The 24079-nt window shown below is 44.2% G+C and overlaps 1 protein-coding gene across 4 annotated transcripts in view; it reads left to right on the top strand.

The window, feature by feature from the left end:
• The first annotated feature begins 2691 nt into the window (after nucleotides 1–2691).
• Nucleotides 2692–24079, top strand: part of LOC134337411 (rho GTPase-activating protein 45-like) — a 197917-nt gene continuing 176529 nt past the window's right edge. The window contains exons 1-2 of one of the 4 annotated variants that reach the window (XM_063032386.1): nucleotides 2692–2996; nucleotides 17010–17346. In XM_063032386.1, coding sequence (XP_062888456.1) covers nucleotides 2907–2996; nucleotides 17010–17346 — 427 coding nt within the window. In that variant the 5' untranslated portion in view covers nucleotides 2692–2906. Of the gene's footprint in view, nucleotides 2997–3044; nucleotides 3375–17009; nucleotides 17347–24079 lie in introns of those variants that run through there. The other 3 variants (XM_063032385.1, XM_063032383.1, XM_063032384.1) reach the window with 3 other exon arrangements.

The following is a 24079-nucleotide window of genomic DNA, read 5'->3' as shown; positions in this document are numbered from 1 at the left end:
TTACCTATGGACAGAATTCCCAGGGATAAAGACTTCACAGAAGTCCAAGATGAATCCTGAAATTGTACTGGTGGCCTTAATTAGCAGCCAAAGTTCAAGACAAATTTATTATCAAAGTAGAGCACATATACTATATACAGCCATGAGATTCATTTTCCTGTAGGTAGCCACAGGAAAGTAAAGAAATACGACAGAATCCATTAAAAACACACACATAACAAAGGCGGGGTCTCGAAAGGTGAGTCTATGGGCTGTGGAGTTGGTTCAGCACTAGGTGAGTGAAGTTATCCTTGCCGGTCCAGGACCTGATGGTTGCAGGGCAATAAATATTCCCGGAGCTGATGGTGTGGGACCCAACTCTCCTGCACCTCCTGCCTGCCGCTCGTAGTGAGAAGGGAGGGAAACAGGTCAAACGCAGGCAGACAGGCCGGGCTCGGGCGGGAGGTCCTGGCTGGCACAGAGTAGTGGGGCTGAACACTGGTTTGTTTTCTGCTCTCGGGCCCAGACACTTTAATCTGGTTTGAAGTCCACTCCAGCGCTCTCTCTTCTGGCAATGGCCGACCTTCATCCACCTCAGGGTGTCATGTCGGCATACCTGAGAGTATGGACAATCACGATCGTCTAGAATATTGATTAAAGTTCTGTTTCCACTATATTGCTGCGTTAGGAAAACCCCTCCCATGATGGTACTTTCCACCACGTCACAGGGCTGGAGGGGAAGCAAGTTACCTTCCCTCAGGAGGAACTGCCTGAGTAAAAAGTTCCTCCTGATGGTTTTATTTATTCAAATATGAGTCCAGAGAGTGAATTTCTCAAGATTCAAGATTGTTTAATGGCATTTCCAGCACACAAGTCTAAGGAAAAATGAAATAATTGTTACCCTGGATCCGATGCAGCACAAAAAATATACAATAAGGTAAAGAACACAGTAATAATAAAAAGACAATATAAATACATTAGTTCATATACATGGATATTTCATGTCCATGAAATGACACTAGCCGCAGGAGTGTCTGTACATAAAGTGACTGGCAGGAAATGATAAAGTAGTGTAGGCTGGGGGTGTGGAGGGGTGGGTTAGTGGGTGGAGGTGTTGATCAGCCTTACTGCTTGGGGAAAGTAACCGTTTCTGAGTCTGGTGGTCCTGGCGTGGATGCCACGTAGCCTCCTCTCTGATGGGAGTGGGACAAACAGTCTATGAGCAGGGTGGGTGGGACCCTTCATGATGTTACCAGACCTCCTCTGGCAGCTTTCTGTATAGATGCCCTTGACAGCGGGCAGTCTGGTGCCAGTGATGCGCTGGGCAGTTTTGACCACTGAGCGGTCAAATACCTGTAGGACATTTGGCCGTGGAGTGAATCCTGACAAACCAGATCACCTGGAGGAACTCAGTGGGTCAGTCAGCATCTGTGGTGGGAAATGGACAGTTACCGATTCCCTTCATCTCGATGACGATGAAGGAGCAGGGTCTCAACCTGAAACCTCGGCCATCAGCTTCCCGCCACAGATGCTGCCTGACCCACTGAGTTCCTCCCGCAGTTGCTCCGGATTCCAGCATCTGTGGTCTCTCACGTCTCCTGTCTGAGGACGCGGGATGGGGTGAGGATGTCACTCACTGGAACGCAGAGCACCACCGTTCTGCTCTGCCCAGCTCAGAGGCATTGATGCAAATTGCAACATCGCAACCTGGATGAGAGGCGCAGAGATCGAACCAAACTTGGCATCTCTAAGTCTGACCAACCTGTTTCAACTCAAGAGATTCCGCAGATGCTGGAAATCCAGAGTAGCACACACACACACAACACTGGAGGAACTCAGCAGGACAGGCAGCATCTACGAGGAGGAATAGAGCTGATGTTTCAGGCCGAGACCCTTAATCAGAACTGGGGAGGAAGAAGGTGAGGGAGGGGGAATATTTTTCTCTAAGTAACTTTGGGCAAGGTGTTAAAGTGTGAGAATGTTAAAGTGTGAGAGATACAGTAAGAAATTGGAATACTTTGGGGTAGAGTGCAGAATTTGAGGGCTTGTAACGGAATTTCAGTTGGAAAGAAAGATAACGCATGAGATATGGAGAAAAGGTAGGAGACTGGGGTTAATTGGATGGCTCCTTTAAAGGGCAGACACGAAGATTACAGGCCGAATGGCCTTTGTATAAATATGAACACTGGATTCAAACACTTAAGTTCAAAGTTCAAAGTAAAATTTATTATCAGAGCACATACATGTCACCACATACAGCTCTGAGATTCTTTTTCCTGTGGGCATACTGAGCAAACCTATAGAACAGTAACTGTAAACAGGATCAGTGAACAACAAACTGTGCAAATGCCAATATAAATAAATAGCAATAAATAACGGGTATGAAAAAAAAACAAGATAAAGAGTAAGACAGTCGGTTATGGGAACACCAGAAATAGAACGTGTATAGTTATCTCCTTTTGTTCAAGAGCCTGATGGTTGAGGGTTAGTAACTTAGGGTCTAAACTGCGAGTAAGCAAGATAGCACGCCAGGCTGGAGATACTGTAAAGCCAGCCCGGCGAGCCGCAGGTAGGTAATGCAGAACACTCTAGGTGGAGTAACATATGGAAATATTACAAGCAGAGGTGTATGTTACCGTTTCGAAGCCAATGAGACAAGCGGATGAGTGTCACATGGGCCACCCCGCGAGTGGAGAACAAAGTAACGGAATGTGCTTGACTGTCACCAGCGCGCTGGGCTCTCTGCGCTGCTGCGGTTTTAACGCAGCGCGACTCAACCGCGAAGATTTCATGGACTGAAGCCAGGGAGGCAAGTTTCTAACAGCAACTGGTCGCCGGGGAGAGAAGGGTGTCCTCCACATCGGACCGTCCTGGAAGAGAAGGAGGCAGCAACAGATACGGGCGCGTAAGAGGCAGGGGAAGAAAAAATGTTTTCTCGGAAGAAAAGGGAATTGATCAAAACGCCTTCAATATCTATGAAAAACAGAACAGGAAGTCCCGTGTCGCACTGCACATCTGTAAGTCGCAAGCATCCTCCCTACTTCACCCGAATGTATTCAAATGATCTCTGGGTTGATTGCAAAATCCTCCGCACTTGCAATTTTGGCTGACAGGGCGAGGTTGCGTGGAAAGCAAAGAATTGACGAATTTGGCTGTGCCCTCTCCACTCTTAAGTTACAGAAAGAAAAGTAATGCCACGTTAGGCAAGACGTTGAGTTTTTCGACCTGTGAGCTTGTATGCGGGGGGTGGGGGCAGGTTTGGGAGAAGGATGCTGAACAAGAGGAGCGCTGGGAAAACGAGTTACAGTCCCTACACCATAGCACTGAGGGGCAAGAAAGCAAGGTCAAAAGCGGGTCTGGATGCACTACCCAACCGCCCAAAGGTATGGCTCACGGTAGGTAGAAGGAACTTGGGAAGTTAAACTCTTTATTCAGAGAGTTTAGTAACATTTTCATTCTTGCTTAATTCTTGGTAATAGATGTTGGCGGTGAACCGATGGATGGGTGTGCGATAATCTCAAATGGACAGCATTGCTGGGATATTATCGTGTCCTGATAAAGGGTCTTGGCCCGAAACGTCGACTCTGTATTCCTCTCCATAGACGCTGCCTGACTTGTTGAGTTCCTCCAGCATTTTGTGCGTGTTACTCTGGATTTCCAGCATCTCCAGAGCGTCTAATGTTTATATTAATTATCGTGCACTTTTACTTGGGGAAAAGGTTTTGCAATAGTTTAGCATCCGTGGCCTGGTTTGTTCACAGTTCCGACTACTGACACAATTCTACTACGAAGTGTGTAAACATCCCTTCCGGGAGTCCGTTTTTTTTCCGGTAGCAGTCAATTGTACAATCAACATATTCAATTTTAAGCCGCTTCTACCTACTGATGCGTTAAACAGTGTATTCGGCTAAAGGCACATCGGCGTGTGACCCTGGCAGGTCAACGTTGTCCCTACCTCAAAGAGACCGGTGATAGCGAGTCATGTCGTCGTTCTTTAAATAGACGTTTTATTTTGCATTTAGCAGCGATTTGCAAAGCTGGACAGAGGCTTTAAAATGCACACGTGTAGACGGTGGGCTAACTAGTTGGGAAAAAAAGCTAGTTGAAAAGTTGGTTCGATAACAAGAAATGCTCCCAGATCTAGGCCTGGGGACTAGCTTTCCACAGATGCCGCCTGATCTGTTGTGGGTTTCGGCAATTCTTGTTTATTTTTATCAAAATTGACATTTTTGAATTATAACGCACTGAATAAGATACAAAGTTCAAAGCAAATTTATTATCAAAGTACATATATGTCGTCATATACAACCCCGGGATTGATTTTCTTGCGAGCCCGGTGCTTTACAGTATCAGCAACACAGGTTCGATTCCCACCGTTGTCTGTAAGGAATTTGTACGTTCTTCCCGTGACCGCGTGGGTTTCCTTCGTGTGCCTAGTTTCCTCCCACAGTCCAAAGACCCACCGGTTCGAAGGATAGTTGGTCACTGTTAATTATCCCGTGATTAAGCTCGGATTAAATCAAGGGATTGCTGGGATGCGCGGCTGGCAGGCCAGAAGGCCCTATTCCACACCGTTTCTCAATAAATAAATAATTCACTAATTTAATGTGTATATTAAAATAGAAACTTCATATTGTTTCCATTTATGTCTTTAAGTTGATACACCAGCACCCACATATACTGTATGTGTGTGTGTGTGTGTGTGTGTGTGTGTGTGTGTATGTATATATATACATACACACACACTGTATAATAGATAGTATATAATATATAATGCTTAATATGTAATATATAGTATGCAACATATAAATTCATGAAAATGTAAGAAGACAAGTGTGGAATTTATTGTGTGAAAGACTGTCATCTGTCTATCTTAGGTTTTAAGATTGTGAATGAAATATTGTCTAAGGTTTTATTAATTTCACAAGAAGTTTGTAAGCCTGGAGTTTGTAGTGTGAGAGTGTGTCATCTGTCAATCACTTGTCTATCTTTGACTGTAAGATAGTGAATTGCCTAAAGTTTTAGTCATTTCAGATGAAGTTTGTAAGGCCTTGTTTTTTTACAGTTGTGCTGAATTTGGTTGGGTGTAGTTTCATCAAAGATGCAACCTCAGAAGTACTGTGGGTTTGCTTTGAGCGAAGCTTGTCAGTCACACTCTTAGCATTAGCTGCATTGACTAGTTCTCTTGGGAAGGCAGTTTTGTTAAGAGTTGTTGCAGTGAGGATATTTCCACTTCTGGAAGAGAAGAGAACACAGACTCCTCAAAATAAGATAGCTAGAACACAGGACGTTACACTACAGACCCTTCAGCCCACAATGTTGTGCTGACCCTTTAACCTACTCCAAGATCAATCTAACCCATCCCTCCTGCGTAGCCCTCCAGTTCCCAAGAAATCCAGCACAGGAATAATTTTACCCAAAGGGGGACTTAAGTGTAGAGCTCATGGGCGTGGAGAATCATTGATGGATGTGATGTATCCAAGCGGGGGTTGATCAAGCCTCTACAGGGGAATGGAAGAGTGGCCCATTCTAGGCAGAGGTGAGGAGGATGGGAGGAGGCACCTGTGGAGCATTGATCTGGCAGATGCACGTTGCCCTGAATGACTTATTTCTGCTTACCTTATGTAATCCTTCGCAATCCCGTGATGTTACTCAGGTTTAATGGGGTGGTCTTGAGCTGTCTCAAGGACTACATCATATTTTTAAAGCATGGCAAAGTCTTGATATTAGCATGTGGCTTGTGATAGCAAGGTGCTTCACCACACAGGAAGTGAGATCTGTTGAGCAGAGCAAGTTTGATAAAACATCTTACACATAGGCACAGTCAACACTATTTAAGGAAATGTGGCTGTCACAACTATTTCCTTATCTTGAAATCACAAAGAAAAAGTAGTTAAATATGTGTTGGCAGGTTATAGGTGAAGCCAGGTGAGGGAGGAGGTAGGTGGGTGAAGTCTGAAATTGGGAGCTGATGGGTGGAAGCTGTACACTGTTGAAGAAGGAGGAATCTGGTAGGAGAGGAGAGTGTGCCAGTTCCATTCCTCCCCACCCACCCACCTACCCCCTCACCTGGTCTCACCTATCACCTTCCAGCTTGTATTTCTTCCCCTCCTCCCGTTGCCTTATTCTGACTTCCACTCTGTTCCTTTGCATTCCCAGTGAAGGGTGTCGGCCCAAAACGTCGACTTATTCCTCTCCATAGACGCTGCCTGACCTGCTGAGCTCCTTTAGTATTTTGTGTGTGTTACTCTGGATTTCCAGCATCTGAAGAATCTCTCATTTTTTAAAAAATGTATACGAAATTTTTCCAGCAAAATTTGGCCTTAGGAACAACTGCAGTATGAATTACATTTTCTTTCACGTCCTGTGGTATCAGACTTTCTTTTTGAGTGTACGTCTGCCTGTTTGTGGAGTCAGCTGCCTGTGACTCTGAGATGGGTCACTGGTGACGAGCTAAACGGCAGCAATACTCAGAGTCAGCAGGTGGGAATTGAAAACCCATGTCAGATTTGAGGACCCCACACCACCATCCAGGTCAGGCTCTCTTCTCGCTGCTGCCATCAGGGAGGAGGTACAGGAGCCTTGAATTCCACACTGCCATGTTCAGGAACAGTTATTACCCTTCAACCATCAGGCCCCTGAACCAGCGTGGAGAACTTCACTCACCTCAACACTGAACTGACTCCACAGCCTATGGACTCACTTTCAAGGACTCTACAGTCCATGTTCTCAGTACTAGTTATTCATCTGTCTGTCTATCTGTGTATTTATTTATTTTGGTACTTGCACAATTTTTTTGTTTGTCTCTGCGTAGTTTTTTCATCAAATCCGATACATTTCTTTGTATGGACTGTGAAAGTCTGCAAGAAATTGAATCGCAGGGCAGTGTATGGTGACATACTGTGTTTTTGGTGACTGTAGTAATTTTATGTATTGCACTGTGCTGCTGCCACCAAAAAAAACAAATTTCATGACATATGTGAGTGATGATAAACCTGATTCTGATCTGGGTCTCCATTGTAGACTGAAGGGGCAGAGAGATGGGGAGAGGAGCAGGAAGCACCAGACAGACATTCTGTAATGATCAATAAACAAATTGTTTGGAATCAAATCACCTTGCCTGGTGTCTCAGGACTGGGTGAGTCTGCACCTGCCCCACCCCTGCCCCTGTCACTACTCCTCTGCCACCTGTTCCCCCTCTACCATCTCTGTCCCCAACATCCTGTGCACCCACCAGAATTACAAACTTGCTTACTGCTCCACGTTGACAAATACAGTACCATGCAAAGGTTTTAGGCCGCCGAGCCATATGTGTGTGTGTGTGTGTGTGTGTGTGTGTGTGTGCACCTAAGACTTTTTCACTCACCTACTAAAGCCCATCAGCCCTGCTGTGGCATAGTCCGCCCCCAGCAGCTTGCCAGAGCCCTCTGTTCTGAGCCAATCCTTCAAGCTGTTCTCAGGTGCAGCCTATCTTCTAGGCAAAGAACAAACAAGAGAAAATCTGCAGATGCTGGAATTCCGAGCAACACACACACAAAATGCTGGAGGAACTCAGCAGGCCAGGCAGCATCTATGGAAAAGAGTACAGTCAACATTTCAGGCTGAAGCCCTTCAGCAGGACTGATCCTAATTCTTTCTAGAATGAGGTCTTAGCAGCTTCTGTTGGCGTTTCTGGATTTTTACAGGATGGGGTTGCTGGCTCCTTGTCCAACCTCTTCCTTTCACAGCTGGGCTTGGGACCATCCATGGTGCAGATGACACATACATACTTTGATCATAAATTTAATTTGAACTTTGGATTCACACCGATGGCAGATATTTGGACGGTCTGACTCTGTGTCATATAGTTTTGAAGTCTAGAACATTTCACATTGCTTTTGAAAACAGGAAAAGTGAAGCTGTCAGTAGGTCATTGCAACATGACATCTGTGGAAATGTGGAAAATGATACCACAGCTGTCAACTGGCAGAAGTATGAACATCAAAAGTATGCAGCATGCATTACAATAAGCAAACAAAGCTGAAACTGTAACTTAAAACATAAGATAAATTAGAAGAATGATCTGCAGCTGTCCTTTGCCTGAGTGGATGTGAGTGAACCTATCAGTCGTGGTTTTGAGCCCGATGAACTGGTGAGGTTTTAACGTCAATCTCTCTCTCTCTCTGCTTGGTTACATCATCTTAGGTTAAGTAACAATGAGCCATCAAAACTGGGGTCAGTGCCTACAGTTTGGAAAGGAGACAATGTTAAAAGCTTCATGGTTATCCAAAGAGTTTTAAAATGGACATTGGTGCATTCAATATAGGGATATGCTTGATAGCTCTCCAGTGGAAAGTCATTGGCCCAAAATATTAACCATTATGCAGATAAGACCATAAGATACAGGAGCCATCTGGCCCATCGAGTCTGTTCCATCATTCCATCCTTGCTGATTTATTATCCCTCTCAACCAACTTCTCCTGCCCTCTCCTTGTAACCTTTGAGGCCCTTACTAATCAATTTGGGCCTATCAACCTGGGCTTTAACTATCCCCAATGACTTGGCTCCACAACTGTCTGCGGCAATGAATTCCACAGATGCACCACCATCTGGCTGAAGAAATATCTGTTCTTAAGGAATGTTGTTCTGTTCTGAGGCTGTGCCTTTTATCCTAGACTCCACCACTATAGGAAACATCATTCTCAAAGGCCCATTCTAGGCCTTTGAATACTTGATAGGTTTCAATGAGATTCCCCCTTCATTCTTCTAAACTCCTGTGAGTACAGGCCCGAGATCCATCAAACGCTCTTCATACATTCCTGGGATGATTCTTGTGAACCTCCTCTGGACCCTGTCCAATGTCAGCACATCTTTTCTTAGATAAGGTGATAGTACCTGATCTGCTCAGTACTTCCAGTGCTTGCTGCTTTTTCCTTTGATTTCTAGTATCTGCCTGATATGATTTGCATTGGGTTTTTGTTACAAGACATGGTGGATACCAGAACACCACGGGTAAAGCCCTCCCCACCATTGAGCACGTCAATATGGAGCGCTGTAGCAGGAAAGCAGCATCCATCATCAGGGACCCCCACCACCCAGGACATGCTGCCTTCCTGCTGTTGCTATCAGAAAGAAGGCACAGGAGACTCAGGACTCACACCACCAGGTTCAGGAACAGTTATTACCCCTCGACCATCAGGCTCTTGAACCAGTAGGGATAACTTCATTCAACTTCACTTGCCCTGTCTCTGTCCCACAACCTATGAACTCACTTTGAAGGACTGGTGTTTTTGATATTTATTGCTTATTTATTTATTTATTATTATTATTTCTTTTTTCTTTTGTATTCCACAGTTTGTTGTCTTTTGCATGATGGTTGTTTGCCTGTCTTTTTGGGTGCAATCTTACATTGATTCTCCGATATACTGAGTATGCCCACAAGAAAATGAAGCTCAGGGTTGTATATGGTGACATATCTGTACTTTGATAATAAATTTACTTTGAACTTCAACATTTATTAGGTTCAGTGGAATCGTTTGCTCACTGGTTGTGAGACAATTTTGCTATTTTGTTATTTTAATTCTGTTGGCTTGGACCTACGTCATTCTGTCCTTATCTCTCTCTCTCTCTCTCTCTGCTCCATTCGTTTTCCAACTGAAGTTCCATGAAAATGTACATATTCAGAGTTGGTTGATACTGTTTCAAAGAGATTGCACTGAATTAGCTAAAAAAAAGCACACATTGTAACACAAAACTCTTCATAAGGTTTGAGGTTTACCAAGACCTTCAATGGCTTTTACTTTATCCTGAACAATTGTCAGCTTCTAAGCAGCCATATATGTTGGATGTTAATAATTTAACTGCCCAAGAAGCTGCCAGCTGCTGTCCGTAAGCCAGCTTGGGACGCTAATGTGTGTGAAACGATCTGGCTGACATTGACAATGACAATTAACCATCTTGCAATATTTTATGGGAGGTAGCACACACAAAATACTGGAGGAACTCGGCAGGCCAGGCAGCATCTATGGGAAGGAATAACAAGTCAACTCTTTCTATCGAGACCCTTCATCTGGACCAGAATTAGGCCTTTCCACCATCGAGTCTCACAGCCATTTGATCACAGCTGATTTATTTTCCCTCTCAACTCCATTCTCCTGCCTTCTCCCCATAACCTTTGATGTCCTGACAAATCAGAACCTGTCAAACTCCACTTTAAATACACCTGATGATGGCCTCCATAGCCGTCTGGGGCAATGAATTCACTACCCTCAGCCTAAAGAAATTCCTCCTCATCTCTGTTCTAAAGGGATGTCCTTGTATTCTGAGGCTGTTCCCTCTGGTCCTGGACTCTCCCACTACTGGAAGCATCCTCTCCAGCACTTTGTGTGTGTGTGTGTGTTGCTTTGGATTTCTAGCATCTGCAGATTTTCTTGTGTTTGTGGTTTTATGCTAATTATTTGTTTCTCACCTTGGCAGGTCAGATGTACCCACCACATATCTTGGTTCTAAGCATAATATTGAAAGCTTACCTGATTTTAAAAAATCAGCAAGATATAATTTGCTCTGACAGAAGTATTTTAGTAAAAGTCATAATTACAGTAAAAACTCTATAAGCAGAAATAGACTTCTAGTACTTTAATACTAACACTGCGACAAAAATTAGCCTAGAAGAGTTTAAGCTGCTTTACATCTGCCTTCCCCTTCTCCTCCATAATCTCTTTCAGTGTTGACAAAGGGCCAGTCAATTTTGTTGTGTTATTATTTTATACTTGACAGTGTAAACTTTGCAACTAACATTTCTCAAGTTTAAAAAAAAACTTTCGAACCGTTTGCTTATCTCAAAGTTGGTGTGGTTATTTCAAAGGACAAAAACGCAGAAGGTGACACCAGAAACCTAACTTTCATCAATCACACAACCTACACCCTGTGGCCACTTTACTCAGTACCTCCTGCATCTAATAACGTGATTACTGAGTGTATGTTTGTGGCCTTCTGCTGGTGTCGCTCATCCACTTCATGGTCCAATGCGTTGTGCATTCAGAGATGCTTTTCTGCACACCACTGTTGTAACGTGTGGTTATTTGTGTTACTGTCACCTTCCCGTCAGCTTGAACCAGTCTGGGCCATTCTCCTCTGACCTCTCTCGTTAACAAGGTGTTTTCACCCATAGAACAGCCGCCCACTGGATGTTTTTTGTTTCATGCACCATTACTTGTAAACTCTAGAGACTGTTGTGTGTGAAAATCCCAGATCAGTAGATTGAGATCTCAAACCACCCCATCTGGCACCAACAATTATTCCACAGTCAAAGTAATTTAGATCACATTTCTTCCCTGTTCTGAACAACAACTGAACCTCTTGACCATGTCTGCATGCTTTTATGCCAAGAATTGCTGCCATTTGATTGGCTGATTAGATATTTGCATTAACAAGCAGATGTACAGGTGTACCTAATAGAGTGGCCACTGAGTGTATCATGTGCACGGGCTGAAATATTAAATTGTCACACAGGGGATTAAATACTTTGTTGGGTATTGTCTACAGGTGCATTCTCTTCCTGTTTGCCTTCACTTTTAGTTGAGAAAAACATTCAAAGAAATACAACAGATTTACTTCCGAAGAATTATACTTTACAGGGGTCCCCAACCTTTTTTGCACTGCGGACCGGTTTAATATTGACGATATTCTTGCGGACCAGCTGACGGGGTGGGGGGGTGGTGGTGCGTGTTCAAGTTCAACAGTGAGCGTGACAGGGAATGAGGAAAGGTGCAGCTGACTCATCTCGCCAAGTCATATCGTTTCCTCGCAGCCCGGTAGCACATGCTTTGCGGCCCGGTGGTCGGGGACCACTGCTTTATTAGATTTGCGTATAATCCTAAGTAATGACTCGGTGAGTATCTGTCTGATTAGGATGGTGGTGAATATTGGTTGCTTGGGTTGAGGCATTTGATGTTATGGTATTCGCTGAACTTGGTAATTAGCTTGCAGGCGTCTCACCAGTCAGGGTGACATTGTCAGCGCGCAGTTGTTGCTGTTCTCTCTGGGAGTGCTCGCGTTTATATAGATCACCGCTTGCTTGCCTTGGTCCTGATTGGCTACCCCTTAAGTTCCCCTTTGAATTCTATTGGCTTGCGTTGCTTTGGCTCTTAGGGGTTCGTAGACAGCATCTATTTCGATATGTTTGTTTACAGAGTTATCGGAAGAGAACCGCGCTTCTAAAAACGTTAGTGCCTGCTTCGTGTTTGCCTGTGCCAGAACCTCTGTGGTGTCCTTCTCATTCGTCAGACACTGAGATCAGTGACAATGAGTCATGTCTCTGTACCTCCACTCTGCTTATTTTTTCCTCTATCCTGGAGTCCATGGACCCTTCGGTAAATGGTGGAGATCCACGGCATAAAAAAGGGTGGGAACCCCTGCTCGAGAGCATAATGGACAAGCAGATTGGTTAACATCAGTTAATATAATTAATGGTGTGGTGCCAAGAATGAATGTTTGGTTCAAAAAGGATTGGCTAATGTAAGAATAAATGATGTAATTGAACTAAAATTTATGACTGTACAGACCTGCATGCTATTATCCAGCCGATAAAGTGTAACTGCTGTTTTGGGGATATTCTTGATTGAGTTTGAGATGTGAGGAAACTTGATAGGGTATTTCCTTTGTAGATCAAATGAATTGTATAGATTTGTGTGAGTGCATGTTTTTACTCTCTTCTTGCACTACTGATTTAATTTACTTTTGAAGTATATATTTCTACTTATTATAATTTATAGTATTTTTATGTATTGCACGGTACTGCTGCTGCAAATGAACAAACTTCACGACATACAGTACTGTGCAAAAGTCTTAGGCACATATATAGCTGGGGTGCCTAGGACTTTTGGGCAGTACTGTATTTGTCAATGTGGAGGGAGCGCAGAGCGAGTTTGTAAATCTGCTGGGAGCAAAGGATGTTGGGAATGGCGAGGTTGGAGTGCCGCGGGAGGGGTGCGGGACAGCTGGTAGAAACGTGTCAGGGGCAGCGGGGGGGGGGCGTGCAGATGCAGACACACCCAGCCCTGAGATACCAGGAAAGCTCATTTGATTCCAAACAATAGGTTTATTGATCATTACGGTGCTTCCCGCTCCCTCCCTCTCCCTTCCCCTTTTCCCAACAATGATTCCCTTCTCCCTGTCCCCCCCTTCCCACTCTCAGTCCACAGTAGAGACCCAGACCAGAATCAGGTTTATCACAGACATCCCACCTCTCCCGGAAGTTCCGGGAGTCTCCCGCATATGAATAGCGGCTCCCTGATGCCCGCAAATTATATACAATATCACGGAAATCAATTTTTTTGAGAGCGAGGGTGCGCGCGAGAGAGAGAGAGCGTGAGAGAGAAAGCAAGCAAGAGCGTGAGAGAGCGCGCGAGCGAGAGAGAGAGCAGAGGGAGAGCGCGCGAGCGACCATGAGAGAGCGAGAGAGAGTGCGCCATGGCAGAGCGTTCCAAAAAAATATATAAAATGTACATCACCCCAGACTACCCTAAAGTGTACCCCTGCCTAATAGGGGTCAAAATAATGACAGTGTTGCTCGCTGCACTGTTTGCAACAGTGACTTTTTTATTGCCCATGAGAGAGAGGTGTAAGACTGTAAAAGACATGTTGAGGTGAGTTTAACAGGTGCCATTCATTCATTAGCATAGCTAACGTTATTTAAACTAGCTAAGGAGGTACTCTGTTGCAGACATCCCACCTCTCGCGGAAGTCTCCCGCAAATTGATGGTGCTACCTCCCTGAGATGAGTTTTTGCAGGGTGGGATGTCTGTTATCATCACTCACATATGTTATGACGTGTTTTTTTTGTGGCACAGTCCAATACATAAAATTACTACAGTACTGTGTAAAAGTCTTAGGCACACTAGTTATTTGTGCCTGAAACTTTTCCACCGTACTGTATGTCAGTGATAGTAAATCTGATTCTATTTCTGAAGCTGCTTCAGAGAATGGCCAGACGTTTATGGGAAATTGACGAGAGGACCGTTAAATGCAGAGGCTTTAGGGTGACTATTCCCCACCAGTTATGGCTGTCATGACACGGCACAATAGTGTGGTTCATCATCCTGCTTTGATGAATGAATCACGGAGCTGTAACAACATCGTAACAGGCCCTTCATAGAAACACAGAAAACCTACAGCACAATATACGCCCTTTGGCCCACAAAGCTGTACCCAACATGTCCTTACTTTAGAAATTATCTGGGGTTACCCATAGCCCTCTATTTTTCTAAGCTCTATGTATCGATCCAGGAGTCTCTTAAAAGACCCTATCATATCCGCCTCCACCACCATCACCGGCAGCCCATTCCACGCACTCACCACTCTCTGTGTAAAAAAATGGCCTCTGACGTCTCCTCTGTACCTGCTTCCAAGCACCATAAAACTGTGCCCTCTCGTGTTAGCCATTTCAGCCCTGGGGAAAAGCCTCTGACTATCCACACAACCAATGCCTCTTATCATCTTATAGATTTCCCCTAGGCTACTGATCAGTGTCCTTCACTGCAGAGAAAACAGTCCCATCTAATCTAATCTCTTCCCATGACTAAAGATCACAATCAGCTTTAATATCACTGGCATATGTCGTAAAATTTGTCATTTTGCAATGGCAGTACATATAATGCATATCAATAGAGAAAAAATATTACAGTAATCATATATAATTAAATAGGTACAGCAAAAAATAGAAACAAAAATAAGTAGTGTGATCATGTTCATGGGCTCAATGTCCATTCAGAAATCTGATGGCAGAGGGGAAGGTGCTGTTGCTGAATCGTTGAGTGTGTGCCTTCTGCACCTCCTCCCTGATGGTAGAAATGAGAAGAGGGCACGTCCTGGGAGATGGATGTCAGCGGGGATTGTGGTCTTTCAGTCCTCCTAACCAGGCAATATCCTGGAGAATCTCCTTTACACTCTTTCCAGCCAATCACACCCCAAATGCGAAAGGAGTGTTAGGAACTGATTATGCTTATTGGTTGTCATTCTATTTCTAAATTCTAACAAGAAATTCAAAAGCAAAATTAAATCTTATGCAATCTGTGCCTTTAAAATTGGGGCGACCAATGGCATATTGGTTAGCACAATGCTTTACAATACCTGAGACCCGGGTTCAGTTCCCAATGCAACCTGTACGTTCTCCCCAAGACTGCAGTGGTTTCTTCTGGGTGTTCCGGTTTCCTCCCACAGTCCAAAGACATACTAGTTGTTAGGTTATTGGTCATTGTAAATTATCCTGTGATTTTTAAATCGGGGAATAGCTGGGCAGCATGGCTCAAAGGGCTGGAAAGGCCTATTCCGCACTGTATCTCAATACATAAATAGAACAGATAATTAACTTCTTATTTATCTGGTGTTTTCAATGATATATAACATATTAAAATAAAGAGTAACATCTGTTACAACATTTTAAAGATTAGCTTTATATGTCACATGTAGCATACAGTAAAATGCCTTGTTGGTGTCAACCATCACCACAGTCTGAGGATGTGCTGGGGGCAGCCCGCAAGTGTTGTTCTGCTTTTGACGCCGACATTACGTGCCCACAACTTACTGAGCCTAACTCATCTGTCTTTGGAATGTGGGAGCACCTGGAGCAAACCCATGCACCTTACGGGCATAGGCTGGAATTGGACCCTAATCGCTGGCACTGTAAACGGTTGCACTAGCCGCTACACTACTGTGTTGACCCCATGTCTGTAAGTGGTGTGTATCGGTGTTTCTGTTTAAAGACTTGGTCGTGAAGCCAATCTATTCCCAATGCAGAGTGGTGTCCGAAGACATATCCTACATGTTAGGCACACTGCCTTATACGGTTGGTCTGAGGATCAGGGTGGCACTGGTGGTGCTCTTTTATATTGGCACACCTCTCTGTGCCTCCAGGTGGCATGGGGGTAGAAACTTTCTGGAATTCCTTGTACTGCCCAAACAGAACCACCTTTTTACAATGAGATTGCGGCCACTGATAGTTCATGCATCATCAAAGCCCCCCACCATCCATCTTGCTGTTGCCATCAGGAAGGAGGTACAGGAGCCTTAGATCCCACACCACCAGGTTCAGGAACAGTTATTACCCTTCAGCCATCAGTCTCCTGAACCAGCGTGGATAACTTCACTCACCTCAACTCCGAATTGATCCCATGACCTGGGGACTCACTTTCAAGGACTCTACAACTCATGTTCTCAGTATTGTTTATTTATTATTTACTATTATTATTATTTGTTTTGCTTTTTGTATCCGCACAGTTTGTCTTCTTTCGTACATTGGTTGTTTGTCAGCCTTTGAGTGTAGATTTTCATTGCTTCTGTTGTATCTCTTTATTCTACTGTGAATGCCACGGGAAAGTTAATCTCAGGATTAATTTGGGATGTGATGACATGTACATATGTTGATAATAAATTTACTTTGAACTTTAAATTTTGATAAAGAAGTTGTATGGATAAGTGTTGGTGAAGATTAAGTTGACTTCAAAGGGTTTGGTTGCTATTGCATTTTTGCATGCTTTCTATTTGTTTATTGAGATACAACTCAGAATTGGCCCTTCAGCCCTTTGAGCTGTGCTGCCCAGCAACTGCCTAATTTAACCCTAGTCTAATCACAGGACAGTTTGCAATGACCAATTAACCTATCAACTGGTACGTCTTTGGACTGTAGGAGGAAACCAGAACACCCGGAGGAAACCCACATGGTCACGGGGAGAACATACAAACCCCTCAGAGGCAGTGACAGGAATTGAACCTGGGTCGCCTGGACTGTAAAGCGTTGTGCTAACCACTAAACTACAGCATCACTGATATAATTGTGCACACACTCAGTGTGTAGCTTCCTGCTCTTTATATAACAGCAGAGAAGGGGTTGCCAAAGATCCCAATGGATAGAGAACTAGAGAAGCAGGAAAACTTTGGATAAGGTGGGGACAGTTCGTGAAGTGTGGGTTTGCATCAGGACCTGACTCTTGGAGTCTTGGTTTGTGCTTTATGATTTCCAGTGGTTTTGTGACTCCCTCCTATTACATTAACAGGAACTGCCTCGTAAAGATGCTGTTGAGGTACCGGCTTCCCAGGCCGGCTCCTTCTCGGAACTACCTGCCGGGAACTCCTCCTTGTCCAAGCTCAGCTCCAGCCCGAGTGCCGTCAACACCCTCAAGCGACCCACCACCCTGAGCAGACACTCCAGCGCCGCCGGTTTCTCGCTCAGCTCCCCTGGCGCGTGGGGGGCCACGAAAGGCTATAAGACCTCTGGAGGTGGCACTTCAGAAAGCAACGAGGGCCTCGAGGTGGAGGAGATCACGCAGCTACTGCGTGACGTGGCGTGGTTTGCTGAGGCATTGGAGAAACTGAAGGACATGGTCTTAGAAGGTGAGTGGAGATCTTTAGAAACTGTGGCCTGTCTTACCAGATCCTATGACTCTAAGTGATGAAGGTGTGATCGTTTTATTTCATACAGTTTCCTGTGGTGTATTGGAATCACATGGGAGAGGATTCAGGGAAGGTTCATGAGAATGATCTGGGGAATGAAAAGGTTAATGTATGACGAGTGTTTGCTGGCTCTGGGCCTGTACTCATGGGAATTTTGAAAAATGAAGGGAGATCTCATAGAAACCTATTGACTACTGAAAGGCCTAGATAGAATGGATGTGAAGAGGATGTTTCCTATAGTGAGAAGGTCCAGGACCAGAGAACCTAGCCTCAAAATAAAAGGGTATCCCTTTAAAACAGAAATGAGGAGGAATTTTTCTTCAGCCAGAGGGTGGTGAATCTGTGGAATTCATTGGCACAGACAGCTGTGGAGGCCGTCATCGGGTATATTTAAAGTGGAGGTTGATGGGTTCTTGATTAGTACGGACGTTACCGGTTACGGGGAGAAGACAGGGGAATGGGACTGAGAGGGATAATAAATCAGCCATGACAGAATGGTGGAGCAGACTTAATGGGCTGAATAGCCTAATCCTTCTCCTATGTCTGATGGTCTTATGGTAAGAGCTCGTATGCCTTATGGTCCTACGGTAAGTGCTGTGGAGGCCAAGTCATTGGCCAGCCATGATAGAATGGTGGAGAAGCCTCTGTGAGCTGAATAGCCTGATACTGCTACTATGTCTTATGATCTTATGGTAAGTGCTCCATTTCCTGCTTTTTGTACGATTTTTTTTTGCATGCATTTCACTTTTCAGACCTCCACTGTATTTTGATACATGTGACCAATAATAAACCAACGCCAATTTTCCACTAGCAGCCAAAAAGTTAACAAATTTCACGACATATGCCGGTGATAATAAACCCGATTCTGATTCTGAAAATGCACCTCTCTTTTGTATCTGATTCTTAGCGGAGAGAGACTGCAGAGTGTGTCACACATCAATAATCTTCTCTCTTTAACAAATCTCAAGAGGATGAAGCAAAAACTTGTTTATTTCAGTTTTTCCATCATGTACGACATGGAGTCATGAAACACATGTTTCTTTATATTAGAACGGATAGCTCTTCTGGTAGGACTGGTGGTCAAATGACCTAGAAATCAGAGGTCAAGGATCAGCTTTGCCATTTACGTTTATATTAAAGGACTGTGTGCATGTTAGCATGCTTTTTCTTGTGCTGCAAACGATTCGGAGTAAAAATTATTTTGTTCACCTTTACACTTGTAAACTGGAAATGAGTTTAAACAATCTTGAATCTTGAATGTATTGGGAATTTGCTGTGGTGTGTGCAACAAAAGAAAAACAACATTCAAAATGATAAAGAATTGTATAAAAATTGCAAACAGGAGACAATCTGCCGATGCTGGAAATCCAAAGCAACACACACAAAATACTGGAAGAACTCAGCAGGTCAGGCAGCATCTACGGAAAAGAGTAAACAGTTGATGTTTTGGGCTGAGACTCTTCTTCCTGAGTCCATTCGCACTCTGATTTTAAAATGTTCTCCCTATTTAGAAAATAGTCCCCCTCTTTATTCCTTCCACTAAAGGGCATGACCATGTAATTCCCTACTCTGTACAGTATTCTATCTGCCACTTCCTGTCGGCTTCAACTGGTCTGACCATTCTCCTCTAACCTCTCTCATTAACAAGGTATTTTCACCTACAGAACTACCACTCACTCGATGTTCTTGATTTTTACACCATTCTCTATAAACTCTACAGACTGTGTGCATGAAAATCCCAGGAGATCAGCAGTTTCTGAAATACTCAAACCACCCTATATGGCACCAACAGTTATCCCACGGTCAAAGTCACTTAGATCACATTTCTTCCCCATTCTGATGTTTGGTCTGAACAACAACTGGACCTCTTGGCCATGTCTGCATGCTTGTACGCATTGAATTGCTGCCACAGGATTGGCCGATTAGATATTTTCATTAACGAGCAGGTGTATAGGTGTATCTAATAAAGTGGTCACTGAGTATATCTCTCTCTATACCTCCTCACCATCTGAGATTTAGCTGGCAACAGTTGTGTCAAATTCCTTCCGCCACATATCAGTGATGTAACTGCCAAAAGAGAGTGAAATAACTGCAAATGGGGATGTTTTGGAATGGCAGTCATTGCCAAATGTGATACAGTGATATTGCAGTGAGCCCTAACTTTTGTAAACTTGTAGAAGCAAAATAAAATCAGTCAGTATTGACGCAAAACCTTCCCAAAATTCTGCTCCTTATCAACCTTCTGTACATACAGGAGATATTCGCATGGTGAATTGAGGAGGATAAGTTTTTAGATTGAAAAGCTATCCAGGCTTTTAATGTGAGGATGCTGTCATGTCAAAACACATACATCAATTCTCTGCTTATCCCTATTCAGTGAGAAATACAATATAACAGAATCTCTGTCTTGGATTAACATTTTTCAACTGTAAGAATACAGCAGACACGAAAATGTCCCAGAGATGAATTTTGGGGCACTCCATTGCATAATGACTACAATAAAAACACAAAATTTTGTTGATGTAGACGAGGTAGTGTGGAGGAGGCTTGATCCCAAAGCAGAGCATCGGAGATGATTCAGCGCCAAATGATAACTTTAATAATAGATTTCAAAATAACAAGTCACAAGGGGCCACAAAACAAGAGAGAATATTGCTTGAGGCCAGTCGGTTCAATGAGCGAACAAGGACTGTGGATGCGAACTGGGGTTAAATAGGCTGCAGGTGAGTGAAGAAGGGATGTGGATGAAAACTGGGGTTAAATAGGCTGCAGGAGAGTGAACAAGGGATGTGGATGAGAACTGGGGTTAAATAGGCTGCAGGTGAGTGAACAAGAACTGTAGATTAGAACTGGGGTTAAATAGGCTGCAGGTGAGTGAACAAGGACAGTGGATGAGAACTGGGGTTTAAATAGGCTGCAGGTGAGTGAAGAAGGGATGTGCATGAAAACTAGGGTTAAATAGGCTGCAGGAGAGTGAACAAGGGATGTGGATGAGAACTGGGGTTAAATAGGCTGCAGGTGAGTGAACAAGAACTGTAGATTAGAACTGGGGTTAAATAGGCTGCAGGAGAGCGAACAAAGCCTGTGGATGAGAACTGGGGTTTAAATAGGCTGCAGGTGACGAGTCTGGAATGAGCAGCAGGTGAATCCTATCAGCTGAGTGGAGACTCGGAGGTACCTGCATGTGCAGGCTGGGAGCAGGTCACACAGGTGATTCTCAGCAGATCAGACAGAGCCCATGGAGGGAAAGGCAGAGTTGCAGTTTCATGTTGTTGACCTTTAGAAGCAGGAAAGGTCAGAGAATGACTGCTGAGGAAAGGGGGTGAGGAGAAAATATCAGTGACAGAGTACAAGGTAGAAGAGAGTAACAGACAGAAGAGGACAGGCAAAGTGAAAGAGGATGGCAATGGGGCATGTAACAAAATAGCTGGGTGCTTGACAGAGTTGAAAAATAGAAATATTGGGATCAACACACATAAAATGCTGGAGGAACTCAGCAGGTCAGGAGAGGAGAGGAATAAACAGTTGATAGTTGAGGCTGAAACTCTTCTTCAGGGCTGGAAAGGAAGGGGAGAAGATAACAGAATAGCAGGGGAGGAGGATAAGCTAGAAAGTAATAGGTGACGCGAGGTGGGTGGTGGAAGGGGAGTGAAGTAAGAAGCTGGAAGGTTGATAGGTGGGAAAGGTAAAGGGCTGAAGAAGAAGGAATCTGATGGAGAGGAGAGTGGTCCATGGACAAAAGGGAAGGAGAGGCACCGGGGGAGGTGATAAACAACTAGGGTGAAGAGGTAAGAGGGGAGTCAGTTTGGGGGAAGGAAGAAGAGGGTAAGGGGATGGTCATTATCTGAACTCACCGCAGGAAAATACTGCAGATGCTGGAAATCCAAAATCAAGATAGAAATATGTTGAAAATGATGGTTATCTAAAATTGTTGAGCCCGTTGTTATGCCTGGAAGGTTCAAACGTGATTGCTTGAATGAGTAACTTCAGTAGAACGACAAAAAGGTCCCAGATGATGGGTGGCAAAGGTGGTGGTTGGCACGCTGGCCTTCACCTGTCAGAGCGTTGAGTGGACGTGTTGTCAGACTTATGTACAAGGCATTAGTGAGGACTCACCTGGAGTACTGTGCTCAGTTTTGTTATAGGAAAGAAGGCATTAAGTTGGAAAGAAGGCAAAGAACATTTACAAGAGCATTGCTTGAGGTTGGGCAGGCTAAGACTATATTTATTGAAGCACAGCGGTGAGCTTATAGAGGTGTATAAAGGTGCATAGAAGTGGGGTGGCCCTTGAGGTGTCGGAGTTCAGAGTTCAGTTCCGGTGTCCTCTGTAAGCAAGTTTGTACGTTCCTTCCCAACAGCGCATGGGCTTCCTCCGGGTGCTCCGGTTTCCTCCCACAGTCCAAAGACGTACCAGTTAGTAGGTTGATTGGTCGTTGTAAATTGTCCTGTGGTTAGTCTAACGTTATATTGGTGGGTTGCTGGGCAGCGTGGCTCGAAGGGCCTATTCCGTGCTGTATCACTAAATAAAATAAATTTTTTAAATGAATTCATCAGCGGCATAGAGAGGGAAATTGCACACAGCTTTTCTCCCACCAGGGAAAGGGAATCCAAGTCTGGAGGGCTTAGGTTTAAGGTGAAAGTGAATTCAAGGGGACAGCTTCACACAGTGAAGGTGTATATTGTATGAGTTGCTAGAGGAAGTGGTTGAGGCAGATACAATAACATGTAAAATGTACTTGTATAGGTACATGGATAGGAAAAGTTTAGAGAAATATGGGCTAAACTCTAGCAAATGGGATAGCTACACTTCACCCAAGGGTGACCTGCAGGCTAGCAGGGGGAAGGAGTGCCTTACACCTCCTTTGGTAAAGACCCATCTCCACCCCGCCACCCTAATAAACCAACACCAAAAATGAGTTTCTACCCACAGAAGTTTAGCTTTTGCCCATTTTCTCATTTCCTCAGAAACAATATTGAATAAATATCGTAAAGAGAAATTTGCAAACTGTTTCCGATGGCTTAGAATATGAACTGTACCATTTTGACATTTTGAACCAATTTTAAATTACCGGGCACTTAGGAGAAAACCTGTTCTTAGTTACAAGAGTGTTTCAAACAGTGATTTGTCTTACTAAAGCAGTGAAATTATGGCTTGTTACACAAACCATTGTGTAGACTCATAATCACACACTTCTGGGCTTTAACATGATGCTTGTTCTTAGCTTGTAGTCCAATGGTTTGTCTGTCACTAATATAACAGGATTTCAAACACTTAGCGAAACTATTTACCAGTCCCATGCCATTATAGGAGTAATTTATTTTCCACTGCACAGCAGACAGCTTCCTACCCAAAACTTGATGGTCCAGTAGTTACTTATGGAAGCTGAAGATGATAAAGAATCCTGTGTATTACGACTATGAGAGCTTATTAAAGTAAACCTTGCCCAGTTAATTTGAGAGTCTGCATGGACGCATTCCGGCAGACACACTGGCCTAAAATATCTGCTCCCAATGGAGACAGGGTGCCGTTTGGAGTGGGGAATTATGGCTGGAACTGCCACTGGACTCTGGTAACGCTGTCATGTTCACCCACGCTGTTGCCAAGAGTGTCGTTGGGCCGTACTTACTAACTACAGATTCATATTCACATTTATTTATGACATGTACATCAAAACACATAGAGAAATGCATCGTTTGTGTTAACAACCAACAAGTCCCAAGGATGTGTGGGGATTGGGGGTGGGAAGTAGCCCGTAAGCCAGAGAGTGGTGAATCTGTGGAATTTGTTGCCACAGGTGGCTATGGAGGACAAGTATTTATGTATATTTAAGGCAGCGGTTGATAGATTCTTGATTGGATGGGGTGTGAAGGGATAAAGGGAGATTGGGACTGAGAGGGAAAATGGATCGGCCATGATGAAATGGTGGAGCAGACTCGATGGGCCAAAAGGCCTAATTCTGCCCCAATATCTTATGGTCTTATGCTCATGCCCAGAATGCTCAGCAGAACACAACAAGCAAAGAAACAACAACAGCAAAACAAGCTCCGTTCTTCCCTCCCACCGACACACTCACGTAGACAGTCCTCCAGCCTCAGGATAGGCCTCTGGGCCTCTGGTGGAATCGTGGACAATGGGCACTTGTTGGGGATGTTGGGGTACTTTGACTGTGCATGTTGGGTGGCTCAGTTATCTCCCACCTCCAGCCTCTAGTGGACTTTATTTTATATGATTATGTTTTGTTTAGAGATGCAACATGGTTACAGGCCCTTCTAGCCCAACAGGCCCAGGCTGCTCAAAGTGACTAATTAACCTACTTACCTGTACGTCTTTGGGATGTGGGAGGAAAATGGAGCACCTGAGGATTACCACAGTCATGGCAAGAACGTACAAACTCATTACATGCAGCAGCGGGAATCGAACCTGGGTTGCTGTAAAGCGTTACCCTAACTGCCACGCTGCCATGCCATGACTCTGTCCTGAGAAGATTACAGTACAATTAAACCCTTCTGAGAAAGTTTGGATGGCTCCAAAGCACCAGACTTAAAACCGCACTCTGAAGCTTGCTAAAACAAGCTTTATCGTGTCTCCAAGTATTTTACACGCCTAAGTTTATTTCTATCTGTCTTCCAAACTTCCTACTCAGGTGGAGTGGCGTGTACCTCTCAGATCAAG

The sequence above is a fragment of the Mobula hypostoma genome, chromosome 24 (genome assembly GCF_963921235.1).
Source record: "Mobula hypostoma chromosome 24, sMobHyp1.1, whole genome shotgun sequence".
NCBI classification, from domain to species: domain Eukaryota; kingdom Metazoa; phylum Chordata; class Chondrichthyes; order Myliobatiformes; family Myliobatidae; genus Mobula; species Mobula hypostoma.
Note: the sequence above shows the minus strand (reverse complement) of the source record. Positions and strands in the feature narration are given on the sequence as shown.